Here is a 14,660-nt window from a genome sequence, read left to right as displayed (position 1 = left end):
TTTCTGATGAGAAATCGGCTGTCCTTCACATTGCTTCCCCCTACAGGTAAAGTGCTGTTTCTGTCTCCCTGCTTTTAGGATTTTCTGTCTTTCATTTTCAGAAGTTTGACTATGTGTCTTGGCATGGATTTCCTTGGGTTGATCCTGTTTAGCATTTTCTCAATTTCTTAAATCTGTAGGCTTTTTCTTTTCCAAATGTAGAAAATTTTAGCCACTATTGCTTTGAATCCTTTTTCAGCCCCATCCTCTACCTCCTTTCCTTCTGAGACATCTATGCATGAATAATGCTGGATCTTTTGTTATATTTCCCCATGTCCCTGGGGATGTAACTGAAATGATGAGTTCCTGTATTTCTCAGTCCTGAGGTTTCCATTTAGGTCTTCTTTATGTCTTCTATTTCTCTGCTGAGACTGTATTTTTTTGTTTTAAATGTGATGCAATTGCTCACAAAGCATTTTTATGATGAGTGCTTTAAAATTCTTGTTGGGTAATTCTAACATCTCTGTCATCTGTGTTGGAATCTGTTGTCTTTTCTGGTTTAGGCTGAGTTCTCTTGGTTCTTTGAATGCTAAGTGATTTTCAGATGATGCCTGGACATTTTAGGTCTTATGAGACCTTGGAACTTACTTAATCATGTATGTTGCAGGCAGAAATCCCACAGTAGTTTTAAACACCTGACCTTCAACAGACCACAGACTAGCCTTACAGAACACATGACAAGGTTTACTTACTAGTAAGGTTCTCCATTTTTCAAAAAAGTATCTTGTTCCTTTGGGCTGGCACTTGCTTTTAACTCCTTCACGATGACTCTTGCTACGCTAGTACCCGTGTAAATCTCTCCCAAGAGAACCTAAAATCAAAGAACAGTTTTTTGTCTCATTTCCATCAAAATGATAAAGGAGTCTGTCGCATTTACCAAGGAAATGGAATACAGGTGAACAAGTTAAGCAATAAGCAGGTGACCTTCTATTCTTTTACATACTCACCAAAAGCTTGCAAAACTCAAATATTTTTCGTCAGTAAAAGGACCATTTTAAACTATTCACCAGATATTTACAATATTCACATATTTACATATATTTCTTTTCTATTTATTTTAAAATGTATTTATACTTATTTGTGTTTGATTTATTTAAAAATGTATTCTACTTCAAGGAAATTAACTATGACTTTATGGAAGTGCAATTTATAGGTTCCGTTCCAACATAACTCAAATGTTCCTCAAAAACACTTCCAATAAGTTTTGTTATTTAGTCTGCTATACATATGAGAAAGTAAACTGACAAAAGCTAATTACAATCAATCATTGCCCTGAAACTTAAACACCCATCGCACTCCATCCAATGATACCCGGCCTTGATCTCCTACCAAAACTCCATTCAAAACACCCCACTGAAATCAACAGAACACGAAATGAGAATGTGCTGCCTCACATAAGAACTAGCTACAAGGGAAATGCTAAATATAGAACAGGACAATGCCAAGGTATTCCAAAGTGCAATATTTAAGATGAAAATTCAAATAAAGGTTTTTATTTAAATCTAGAGAATTATTTTTAAAAAAGAGAATGATCAAAATAAAAATACTTCTTTTAAAATAGTTCCTTTTAAAATAGATTAATTTTAATGTCCTGAAAATACAGTAAGAACATGAACAGAACTCAATGTGTTTATCAGAAATATAAGGACAGAAAAATGGAGAACAAGAAATTCTGATAATTAACTAAATCACCTTCTTTTTTTTTTTTTTTTTTTTTTTTTTTGAGAGAGTCTTGCTCTGTCACCCTGTGTGGAGCACAGTGGTGCAAATATGGCTCACTGCAGCCTTGAACTCCTGGGCCCAGGTGATCCTCCTGCCTCAGCCTCCCGTGTAGCTGGGACCAAAGGCGTGTGCCACCCCCCTCAGCGAATTTTTTTTTGAGATGGGGTTGTGCTATGTTGCCCAGGCTGGTCTCAAACTCCTCGCCTCAAGTGATCCTCCCCACCTGGGCCTCCCAAAGCACTGGAATTACAGGCATGAGCCACCGTGTCTGGCCTATTGTTCCTTGACGAGTAAAACTCCTCAAGAGAGTTGTCTAAATGCACTGTCTCCTCTTTCTCTCTTGAATCCATTCCACACAAGAATGTGCCATCACCATTTCCCCCTGAACAGCTTCTTTCAAGGACGCCAAGGAACTCAAGCTGCTGAATCCTCATTCTCCCAGGCTTCATCTTACTCCATTTGTAAGCTGCAGCATTACTACAATTAATCTTCTTGGAACTTTCAGAAGACTCCTGTCTCCTGGGCTTCTCCCTCCTCACTGCTTCTCCCTGACTGCACCGGCCTCTCCTTGCTGCAGAGCCTCCCCCTGGTTTCCACTTTGAAATTCTCCATGACTTCACCTAGTCTCCTAGCTTTGAATACACTCTATAAAATGAGATCACTCAGATTTACATCTCCAGCCAGGACCCTCTCTCCTCAACTCTTGCTCTGCATTTCCAGTTCAGCTACTTGGTGCCCCCACTGAGTTGTCTAACAGCCAACTCACACCTGACATAGCAAAGGTGAACTCCCGAATTCCTCCTGCCTCTCCTGCAGTGTCTGTTGCATTTCAGTTGACAGCAACTCCATTCTTCCAGTTCATCAGGCCCTCAGCAGTCAACCTGACTGCCTCTTCCTCCACAGTCCATGTCTCATCCCCCCTAAGTCTACACCTGCATGCTCTTGTCTGAACATCTGTCTTGGGTCCTATCACTTCTTGCCGCCTCCACCACTACCATCCAGGTTCAAGCTGCCTGGGCCTCTCCCTGGATGCCTGCAGAAGCCTTCTAGCCCATCTCCTCCCTGCTTTCACCTTCCCCCTCTATGACTTCCAGAGTGATCCTTTTAAAAAAGTAACTCAATTACATCATGATCTCTTAAGCACCAGAGTATCTCCCTGTTTCACTCTGAGCAAGGCAGTCTCTAGGCACACAATATCCCAGATCACCTGCCTGCCCTCTACCTCTCTGAGCCCACCTCCCACAACTGACTGTTTGCTGTTTGACCCTCCCAACTAGATGTCTAAGCCTTGTGAAGATAGGGTTTTGTTTGATCTCTCATACAGGACTCCACACAGGTCAAGGTTTGACCCATCTTCTTCCACATCATGCCCCTAGCACCAATAACAATGGCTGCTACGTAACAGGTTTTGCTGAATGGTGCAGAAGAGAATTCAAACAGTTGGGAGGACATGAAAGACACAGACAACGCTGAAAGGAAGGAGAAGCAGCAGCAGATGGCTGACTACTGGGAAGTGCATCCTCTCGTCATAAGCACCCTGCTTACGATGTAATCCCTACTCCATTAGGAACCTCTTGCAGAACACGACTGCAGTACTGTGGAAATGGCTGTAGGAGATTACTCCTTCCGAGCCATCTACGATAAAAAGATCAACAAAGCACTGTTACTACAGGCCACTTGACAGGCTATGAGAGAAGGCTAGTTGTTCATGGTGGTCTTCATTGTAAGGCTGTATTTACAGTTCTAAAGTGGCTTAAGTGCTATAAGGTGAAGGGATTAAAAAACAATCTAACCTGAGGAGGATACAAAGCTGAAGCTGCTAAGATTCCGGGTCTCTTTTCCCTTCTTACTTTCTTATGTCAACAATTAGAAAAGTCTCTGATACATTTTTTTAAAGGCCTTTGTTATGATCGAAATGTTTGTGTCCTGTGTCCTGCCCAAATCCATAAACTGAAACCTAATGACCAATGCGATGGAGAAGAGGAAGGCCTTTGGGAGGGAACGGGATTCGCATCCTTCCAAAAGAGGTTCCAGAGAGCTGCCCTGCTCCTTCAACCACATGAGGACGCAGCAGGAAGGTGCCACCTTCACCTGATCCTGAATCAGCCAGCACCTCGATCTTGGACTTCTCAGCCTCCAGGATTGTGAGAAATAAATTTCTGTTGTTTATAAGCCACCCAGTTTATGATATTTTGTTATAACAGCCTGTATGCCATGAGACACCCTTCCTGGAAAAGGCTCGACACACAGCAAGGCTGAAGCTCATGCCCCCCACACTGCCACAGGAGGAATGGGGAAACTCAATTAATACTGCAGGGCCAACAGGGCATGTGGAACTCCACACAACACAATTCTTCATCATCCCTGCATTGAACACAGTATCATTCAGAGGGAAACAAACACAAGTGGAGAGCATCTTACCTTTCCAAACCAGCCATTTCCAATTTCCTGTATGTAGTTTAGACTGTGGCGGGCAACTTGAGACTTCAATCCCTCTGTAGAGAAAAAAACATTAAAAATGAAATATAAGTATCTAAATATTAAATATATAACCTATAAAATATAAACACTAACATAAAGGCTTGTGCAAATAAAGGTAGGAATAAATACATACAACACCTCTTTCAAACGAATCATGCCAAAACAGTTTTAGGCTTCAAAACTGACGATATTTTTTAATGAGTTTCCTACCAATTCTTTAATACCTTGCATTGTTTTTTTCCGATTCAACTACTCTCATGTAACCACCAATCACCACGCCAATGGCCTTTACTTAGTCTTCATTTTCATCTCTTTTGAACAGCTCACCTAGACATATGATTAGCCCTCTTAAACTACTCCCCTTAATTTTGAAAAAGTTTTACTGAAGTATAATCAATATACAATAAAGTCCACATATTTAAAGTATACACTTTGATACACTTTAATATTTGTATGCACCTGTGAAACCATCACCTAAATAAAACACGGAACATCTCCATTACCCCCAAGTCTTCTCATACCCCCAGTAATCCCTTCCACCTGTCCCCATCTCTACACAACCATTCACGTGCTTTCTGCACTATAATTTGCATTTTCTAAAATGTTATGCAACCAGAATCATATGGTATGTACTCTTTTTTTGATGGTATGGCTTACATAAATTATTTTAAGATTCAGTCAAGGTCTGGAGTGTATCAAGAGTTTATTCTTACTTTTATCACAGAAGAATTTTCCACTGAATGAATATACCACAGTTTGTTTATTCATTCACAAGTGGATGGACATTCATGTCGTTTACAGATTGAGGCTATCACAAATCAAGATGCTATAAATACATGCATGCAAATCTTTGTAGGGACAAGTGCTTTCATCTCTCTTGAATAAATACGAAGGAGTGGAATGGTGAGATCATATGGGAGGTGTCTCTTTAACTTTTCAAGAAGCTGCCAACTGCTTCCTAAAACATGAGTAGCACATGAGGGTTCCAGTTGCTCCATCTCTTTGCCATCACTTGGTGTAGTCAGTCTTATTCATGTTAGCCATTCTAAAGGGTATGCAATCTTACTTTAGTTTTCATTTTTCCTTTCTTTTTTTTTTTTTTTTTTGAGACAGAGTCTTGCTCTGTCACCCAGGCTGGTGTGCAGTGGCATGATCTCAGCTCACTGCAACCTACGCCTCCCGGGTTCAAGCGATTCTCCTGCCTCAGCCTCCCGAGTAGCTGGGACTACAGGTGCCTGCTACCACGCCCAACTAATTTTTGTATTTTTAGTAAAGACAGGGTTTCACCATATTGACCAGGCTGGTCTCGAACTCCTGACCTTGTGATCCGCCTGCCTCGACCTCCCAAAGTGCATTTTTATTTTCTTAATGCCTAATGATGTCAAGTCCCTTTTCATTTGCCTTTCTGCCATCTGTGTATCTTCTGAGGTAACATATCTATGCAAATCTTTGCCTCATTTTTATTGGGCTGTTTCCTATTATTGAATTTTGAAAGTTCTTTCTATCTTCTGAAACCAAGCCCTTTAACAAATATGTAATTTGCAAATGTTTTCTCCCAGTCCATGGCTTGACTTTTCATTCTCTTAACCCTGTTTTCCAAAACACTTTAAATTTTAAATTTTAATTTGAATTTCCAAAAAGCTTTTAATTTTGATAAGGTCCAATTTATAACTATTTCCTTTTGTGAATAATGCTTTTGGTGTCCTATCTAATAAATCTTTGTCTAACTAAAGATTATAAAGAGTTTATTCTAGAAGTTTTATAATTTTAGGTTCTACATTTAGGTTTGTGATGCATTCTGAGTTAATTTTTACATATAGTGCAAGGCATGGATCAAAGTTCATTTCTTTGCCAATGAATATCCAGGTGTTCCGGCACCATTTAACTGCACCTCTATCGAATTAACTGACAGCAGTGGAAACGGTGACAGCAGTGGAAATGGTGGAGCAGAGATGTCTCCTCTGGCAGCCGTCCCTTCCAAGAAAGACTAAAAGACTTTTTAAACTGCCAGTGTCAACCTTATAAAAACTCTAGAAGATGGTCAAAGGTTTACAGCAACCAAGCGAGCCAGGAGAAAGTCCACTGACACAGGGTAGAATATCTTTGTGGCTTTAACTTACCCTACTTCTCCAATTTCCCTCCCCAGTGCAGCCACAGTCTTAAAGATGACCTGTGTTCCCAGGTGGGTACCAGGGTCCACAGGGAGCACAGTGGACCTTATTCCCAAGGAACTATGTTTGTCTTGACCTAACTGGGGTTGCCCTGAGGAACTGCCACAAGTGGCTTCTCTTTGTTTCACATAACTCGCAATTCTATCAGGATAGAGTGGTCACATATTCCTCGAAAACAACAAAAGGCAAATGAGAACAAGCTACTGCCACCTAGGGCAAAAAATAACAGTTGAGGCCAACAGTACACATGCTGAAAGTTTTGGCAGAAAAGCTGGGGAGTGAGATTTTGGAGGAGAAAGGGGGCTTTGGAAAGCTCCTGTGTAGATGGGAACCTAGATAGCCACATGTATGCTCAGGGCAGGATGCGTGCTCAGAAAGGCTGAGGAAGAACACAGACTTTCAGCTGGAGCTGGTCTTCAGGTCCAACACAAGAAGGAAGTGAAGGCTAAGGCAGGGTTATAAATGGCCTGGCTAGGTGTTGAAGGAGTGCCCTAGCAGAGCCAATCTGCAAAGACCTAGACAGTAATTTTTGTTTTCTTTCTTCTACTTCTCTTTTGCAGAAGATATTATTCAAAACGTCCAGTTTCCAACAAAGAAACTATGAAACATACAAAGAAACAAAAATGTGGCCCATTCACAAGTAAAAATGAATGAACGGAAACTGTCGCTGAGAAAACAGACATTAGACTAATTATTAGACAAGGCTTTTTTATTTTGTTTTATTTATTATTATTATTTTTTGAGACGTAGTCTCTCTCTGTCACCCAGGCTGGAGTGCACTGGCACCATCTCAGCTCACTGCAAGCTCCGCCTCCTGGGTTCACACCATTCTCCTTCCTCAGCCTCCCGAGTAGCTGGGACTACAGGTGCCACCACCACACCTGGCTAATTTTTGTATTTTTAGTAGAGACGAGGTTTCACCATGTTAGCCAGGATGGTCTCGATCTCCTAACCTTGTGATCCGCCTACCTCAGCCTCCCAAAATGCTGGGATTACAGGCATGAGCCACCACACCCGGCCCGAGACTTTATTTTTTTAAATTAATTCTTTTTCTTTCTTTTTTTTTTTTTTTTTTTTGAGATGGAGTCTCGCTCTGTCACCCAGGCTGGAGTGCAGTGGTGCAATCTTGGCTCACTGCAACCTCTGCCTGCCGGGCTCAAGCAATTCTCCTGCCTCAACCTCCCGAGTAGCTAGGACTACAGGCAAGCACCACCACACCCAGCTAACTTTTTTTGTATTTTTCGTGGAGACAGGGTTTCCCCATGTTGGGCAGGCTGGTCTTGAACTCCTGACCTCAGGTGATCCACCCACCTCGGCCTCTCAAAGTGCTGAGATTACAGGCATAAGCCATCACACCTGGCCTAATTTTTTTTCTTTGAGACAGGGTCTCACTCTATCACTCAGGTTGGAGTGCAATGGTGCGATCTCGCAATGCAACCTCTGCCTCTTGGGTTCAAGTGATTCTCCTACCTCAGCCTCCTGAGTAGCTGGGACTACAGGCACAAGCTACCACACTTGGCTAATTTTTGTATTTTTTTGTAGAGATGGGGTTTCCCTATGTTGGCCAGGCAGGTCTCGAACTCCTGACCTTGGCCTCTCAAAGTGCTGGAATTACAGGTGTGAGCCACCACACCCGGCCTAGACAAGACTTTACATCAACTGTCGTGAATATGTTCAGAGAGCTAAAGGAAATGATGGACAAAGAACCAAAGGAAACCAGGAGAATGAGTTTCTCCCAAATAGAGAAGAATTTCTCTAGAAATTCTAGAAGAAGCTTGACCTGAAAAGCACAGTTAAGTGTTTCAACAACAAATTTGAGCAGACAGAATCAGTGAACTTAAAGATGGATCAAATGAAATTATCTAGTCTGAAAAGCAGAAAGGAAAAAGGATGAAGAAAAAGGAACAGAGCCCAAGGAACTTGTGGGACACTGTCAAATAAACCGAGACATATTATCAATTAGAGTCCCAGAAGGAAGTGAGAAAGAAAAGGAAACAGAGGGCATGAATCTACACACTCAAAAAACTCCAAGTAAGATAAACTTGGCCAGGCACAGTGGCTCATGCCTGTAATCCCAACACTTTAGGAGGCTGAGATGGGAGGGCTGCTTGAGCCCAGAAGTTTGAGACCAGTTTAGGCAACACAGTGAGATGCTGCCTCTACAAGAAATTAAAAATAAATTAGTCAGGAGTGGTAGCATGCACCTGTAGTCCCAGCTACTTGGGAGGTTGAGGTGGGAGGATCGCTGGAGCCCAGGAAGTCAAGGCTGCAGTGAACCATGATTGCACCACTGCAATCTAGCCTGGGTGACAAAGCAAGACTTAAAAAAAAAAAGTAACATAAACTCAAAGAGATCCATACTGAGACACAAACTGTAGAAAACCGAAGACACAGAATCCCGAAAGCAGTAAGAGAAAAGCAATTCATCACGTACAAGGGATCCTCAATAAGATTAACAACCAGTTACTCAAAAGAATCCGTGGAGGCTAGAAGGCAGTGGGATGACACAGAGAAAGTGCTGAAAGCAAATACCTGTGAATTCTATATCTGGCCAAACTATCTTTTAAAAATGAAGTAGAAATTAAGACATTCTGAGATAAACACATGTTTAGGGAGTTTGCTGCCAGTATACCTGCCCTACAACAAAAGCTAATGGGAGTCCTCCAGGCTGAAATAAAAGGACACTAAACAGTAACTCAAAGCCATCTGAAGAAATAAAGATCTCCGGTAAAGGTAACCATGTAGGTAAATACGAAAGCTATTATTACTGTATTATTGGTGTCTAACTCCACTTTTTATTTCCTACACAATTTAAAATACGAATGCATTAAAAAAATTATAACTGCGTTAATAGGCACAAAATGTATAAAGACGTAATTTATGATAATAACATAAAGGGATGGGACTGAGCTGTACAGGAGCAGAGTTTGTGTGCTGTTGAAGCTAAGCTGATATCAATTCAAAAGTGTTATCAATTTGGTATGTTAATTGTAATCATTATAATCACTAAGAAAACATCTAAAAATATAATCCAAAGGGAATGAGAAGGGAATCAAAATGGTACATCAAAAAAAAATTCCTAGATTACAACCATTACAGATTATTTTGTTCCTTCTCTACTCCCACTGGTTCACCTGACTAGACTTAAAAAAAAAAAAAAAAAAACTATCAGAATCCCAGTGGCCTGTTTTACAGAAATAGGAAGGCTGATCCTTACATTCAGCTGGAATTGTAAGAAATCCCAAATAGGCAAAAGGATTTTGAAAAATTAAAACAAAGAAGACTCATACATCTTGATTTCAAAACTTACTATAAAACCAAAGCTACAGCAATCAAAATGGTGTGGTACTGGCATAGGGACAGACATACAGATCAAGAGTCTGTATCAAGATGGACATACAGCCGAGAGTCCAGAAATAACCCCAAAAAATATAGTAAACTGATTTTCAAAAAGGGTTCCAAGACAATTCAACAGGAAAACAACAGTCTCTCAAACACTGGTAACTGAGACAACTGGATATCCATGTATACAAGAATTAAGGTGGATCCTTACCTCACACCATATAAAAGAATTAACTCAAAATAGATCAAGGAGCAAGAGCTAAAGCTATAAAACTTACAGAAGACAACATACAGATAAAGCTTCATGACCAGGGATTTGGCAATAGTTTCTTAAATATGACACCAAAAGCACAAGTAACAAAAGTAAAACACAGATAAACTGGACTTCATCAAAATTAAAATGGAAAACTTTTATGCATCAAAGCACACTATTAAGAGAGTGAAAGAGAACATACAGAATTTGAGAAATATTTGTAATTCATGTTATTATGACATGATTGTGATTAAGAGAATGGTATTGGGACAAGAAATACACAAATTAATGACAGAGAATAGAAAGCCTAAAATAGACCCATACACATATGGAGGCAGACAGAAAAGGAAAGATCAGTGCATGAATGAAGCTGAAAAACCACAGAAATCTATAAGGAAAGCTGAAGTTGGATTTCCTCCTAACACCATCCTCAAAAATCAACTCAAGATGGGTTTTAGATCTAAATGTCAAAGCAAAAGCTTAAAATATTTTTTAAAAAGGTATTATTTTAATCCCAGAATAAGAAAGAATTTCTTAAGACCACAAAAAGTTCTAACTCTGAAAAGGGCTTAAATTTCAAACTCTAAAAAAAACTGTAAAATTTACTATATTAAAATTAGGAATCCTGTTCATCAAAAATCCTTTTTTGTATATGTGTGATTGATTTTTTTTTTTTAGTGTACCATTTTGATTCCCTCTTCATTTCCCTTTCTGTAAATTTTTTAGTGGTTACCATGGGGATTACAGTTAGCATCCTAAATTTATAACCATCTAGTTTGAATTGATACCAATTTAGCTTCAAAATCAATGGCATTTACCATTAGATACCCAACTGGCAGGAAAATAAATTGGTACAACTCCTGCAGAGGGTAAGCTGGCAAGACCCATCAAAATTATAAACACATGTACTCTTTGACCCACTTTAAGAAATGTATTCTATGGATACCAGTACAACAACCACCTGCAAAACAACACAGATACAAGCTTTGTTTTCACATTAGAAACAAGCCAAATATTCATCAACAGGGGGCTGTTTAAATAAACTATGCTAAACTATACAATCTACATAGTACGAACCTAGAAGCAAGAATACATACGCTTTAATGATATGGAAAGATCTCCAAGGTACATTGGTAAGTGAAAAAAATGCAAGATGCAGAAAAACGAATTTACCGTGACACCTTTGAGTAAAAAAAAAAAAAAAAAAACAGGAGGACTATGCATGTGTGTGGGTGGGGGCATATAGATATGTCTGTACCTACCTTCCTCTAAATTTTCCCGTGAACCTCAAACTTCTCTATAAAAAGTCTTTTAAAAGACAAAAAATTAAAAAATTAAAGTAAATGTGAATGGGAGTGAGGGGAGATACCTGCATCAACAAATTCTAGAAAGGTGTATGAAAAACCAGAACCAAGAGTGCAGCTGTTACTTAGGGAAGGCAGCGGTGTCAAATAGGTCAGATTTAAATACCACAGGGAGACTTTTCAATATATATGTATTTTTTCTTTCTTTCTTTCTTTTTTTTTTTTTTGAGACAGAGTCTTACTTTGTCCCCCAGACTGGAGTGCAATGGTGAGATATTGGCTCACTGCAAGCTCCGCCTCCCAGGTTCATACCATTCTCCTGCCTCAGCTTCCCGACTAGCTGGGAATACAGGTGCCCGCCACCATGCCCAGCTAATTTTTTTTTGTATTTTTAGTAGAGACAGGGTTTCACCGGTCTCAATCTCCTGACCTCGTGATCCACCTGCCTCGGCCTCCCAAAGTGCTGGGATTACAGGCATGAACCACTGCTCCCAGCCTAAATATACGTATTTTTTGTAATGCTATGGTTTTTGAACCAAGTGAATATGTTACCTATGCAAAAAATAAAATACATTTTAAAAATAGAAAAAAATGGTAGAACTTGTAGAATTGCTTGTATGTGGTATATCTTTTTCATGTAATATATCATAAATATCTTTCATAGTCAAATACAGTTCACCTTGATCCTTTTATGGGAACACATAAATCGCCACTGTATTGACTATAATTTAGCAAATCGCATATTGACAGACATTTAATCTGTTTCCATCTTACCCTGCCAAACAACACTGCAATAAATTCCTTTGTACGTGCATATTTGCACACTTGCCCAATTAGTTCCTAAAGATAAATTACTAAAAGTGGAACTGCTCAATCAAGAGTCAACGTCTCATATTTTGATACATGTTGCCCGACTACCCCTCCAGAAAGAACATCCTCAGCAATTTATAGTTGCACTAATCCTAGTGGATGAGACTGCCTGCTGCCCTCCACATGCTCGCCAGTCACTACCTGGCGTCATTTCTTTTCATCTTTACCTATCTGCTATCAGTTTAAGTCTGCATTTCTTTAATTAATAACGAGGTTACTATGTTTATTGGCTATTTGAGATTCTCCTTTCATGTCCTCAGCTTATTTATTCTAGTAGCGTGTTACTTTTTATCCTGCATTTGTTTGTAGTCTTGATATGTAACCGTTTTTAATCCTGTTTGTAGTTTACAAATATTTTTTGTGACTCTTGTCAATTTGTGTGTGGTGTCTTTTTCTATACAGAATATTTCATTTTTGTAAATCAGATTTGGCAGTATGTTCCTTTATGGATTCTGGATTTGGTGCATGCTTGGAAAGGCCTCTTGTATCCCAAGATGATAAAAATATTCTGAGGGTATTCTATGCAGAGAAATTCAGAATAATTTCTTCCTATGAAGAGGGATATCAGGGTACGGGGCTTCGGTAAAACAGAAAGGGGTGTGTATATAAACAAAATTACAATGGCTGCCCAGGTCACCATAATTTCTCTTCTGCCCGCATCTGACTGTGCTCCCATCCATCCCCAGTAGATCCTGAAGAGAAGCTGTCTGTCTGTCCCCACCTTCCTGACCAGTGATGGCTCTGCATCTTGTGACGTAGGTGAAGACAACCAGAATGTCCCTCCAAAGGGTTTTCTTTCTGGTCCAAGGAGAGAGAGAAAGAAGCTCCTTTCCTCTATGCTTATAAAACTACAAGAGAATGGGCGTGGAGCTGCTGGCAGCCAACCTCCCTGCTGAGCAGAGAAGCTGCCTAAGAGATTCAGCAGATATGCAAAAAGAAGAGAAAATCAGAAATGAATTAAAATGCTGATGGTGTTCCAGGCCCTAGTTCTAGCTGTCTCCAAGGTCAGCTGGACCCCTGCTCTTCCTACTGTCTGGGTCCATGTGTCAGAAAATTCTCTTTTCCACTTAGGCTGATCTAATTTGGAATTCAGCTACTTGAAATAAATCCACCGGGGATCGACTATGGGCCTGTAAAATCTCTGAGAAGTCTCTCAAGGTTTTTCTTAAGTATAAAGGAAAGCAAATTATGAAACAAGCAACGATAAAATATTTCCATTTAGAGTAAGTATACTTAAGTTATCCCAAGAATATATTAGACCTCCTTTTAAACTTCATTATTTTGGTTGGAGTAGTGGTATTGTTATTTACAGCAATTAAACACTCCAGGTTGTTTTTTTTAATGCTGCAAAATCTATAAATTTAAATATATTCTTACTTTACAAATATTTAAATGAAATGCACCAGCTATGTCACGTTCCATCTGGCTTTTTCTTGTAGTCATGCCTGCCTGCAGTGGCATCAGTTCGGGGGTTTATTCTGCCCTAGGCAGAGCCCACAGCGTGTGTCACACCAGAAAAGGTAGTCCTAGCACCTACAGAGTTACATAGCCTTCTTGCAGCAATCTCCGAAAACCCTACTTCTTGAACCTACTTCTTTTGTCAAAGCAAAAGCTTAAAATGTTTTTAAAAAGGTATTATTTTAATCACAGAATTTCTTAAGACTACAAAAAGTTCTAAGTCTAAAAAGGGCTTAAATTTCAAACTCTAAAAAAAAACTATAGTCACATTCTATTTTTCTAGTCACATTCTATTTTTTCACAAGACATCAATTAACATAGAACCAAAACTCTATCTGAAGAAGCTTAGAAAAGTCAATCTGATTAACATATCCAAACTTTCCTCTCCTACCCAAATGCAGGGCATCCCAATGGAAGCTAGCAGTGTCCTACTCAGCAAGGTCAGCCGTGGCCAGAACTAGCAGAGAAACCAGCTCCAGAACAGAGCCTGGGAGTTCTGTCCAGGTGTTCAATGCCAATGAATCAAGGAGATCCGTTTTATTATCATACCAGACCCAGGATCCAGAAAGCAGAAGACAAAGCTATTGCAGGAATACAATGGGCCTGACCACCAGAATTCAGCTTCACTGGGAGCAGAAGGAAGAGAAATAAACCAAAGAGGAGATGGGCAGTCCAATATTTATGATGGCTAGGCTCCCATTCTCACATCTCAGAAACAATTCATGAAAATGTGGCATTAGGCTGTATGGTCTTACCTACAGAAGGCTGGAATTGTGAGGGAGCTGGGAGTGAAATATTTGGTACTGAAAGTGTGAAGACCTCTGCTGGGGACTGAACAGAGGGAGTATCTTCTGCTGGTGGTGTGAAATCTATCTCATCATCAAAATTATCTTCAAATTCCTAAAATGAAAGAGAGCAAGCATTAAAAACCATTGGCTAACACTTAAAATAGGAACATATTTGGGCAATCATTTGGAACTTGCTGCCACAATTATTTTTTTCCAGTTCGTACTTAAGTAA

The 14,660-nt window shown here is 39.7% G+C and overlaps 1 protein-coding gene across 1 annotated transcript in view; it reads right to left on the bottom strand.

Annotated features, from left to right (window-relative positions):
• LMTK2 (lemur tyrosine kinase 2) overlaps window positions 1–14,660 on the bottom strand; it is a 102,344-nt gene that overhangs the window by 52,906 nt on the left and 34,778 nt on the right. Inside the window, exons 3-5 of the mRNA XM_030795557.1 lie at window positions 14,396–14,540; window positions 4,183–4,256; window positions 732–850 (exon numbers count right to left, since the gene is read on the bottom strand). Of these exons, the coding sequence (XP_030651417.1) occupies window positions 732–850; window positions 4,183–4,256; window positions 14,396–14,540 (338 nt within the window). The remainder of the gene's footprint in view (window positions 1–731; window positions 851–4,182; window positions 4,257–14,395; window positions 14,541–14,660) is intronic.

This window comes from Nomascus leucogenys, chromosome 17 (assembly GCF_006542625.1).
Source record: "Nomascus leucogenys isolate Asia chromosome 17, Asia_NLE_v1, whole genome shotgun sequence".
NCBI lineage: Eukaryota > Metazoa > Chordata > Mammalia > Primates > Hylobatidae > Nomascus > Nomascus leucogenys.
This window is presented reverse-complemented; position numbering and strand designations above follow the sequence as displayed.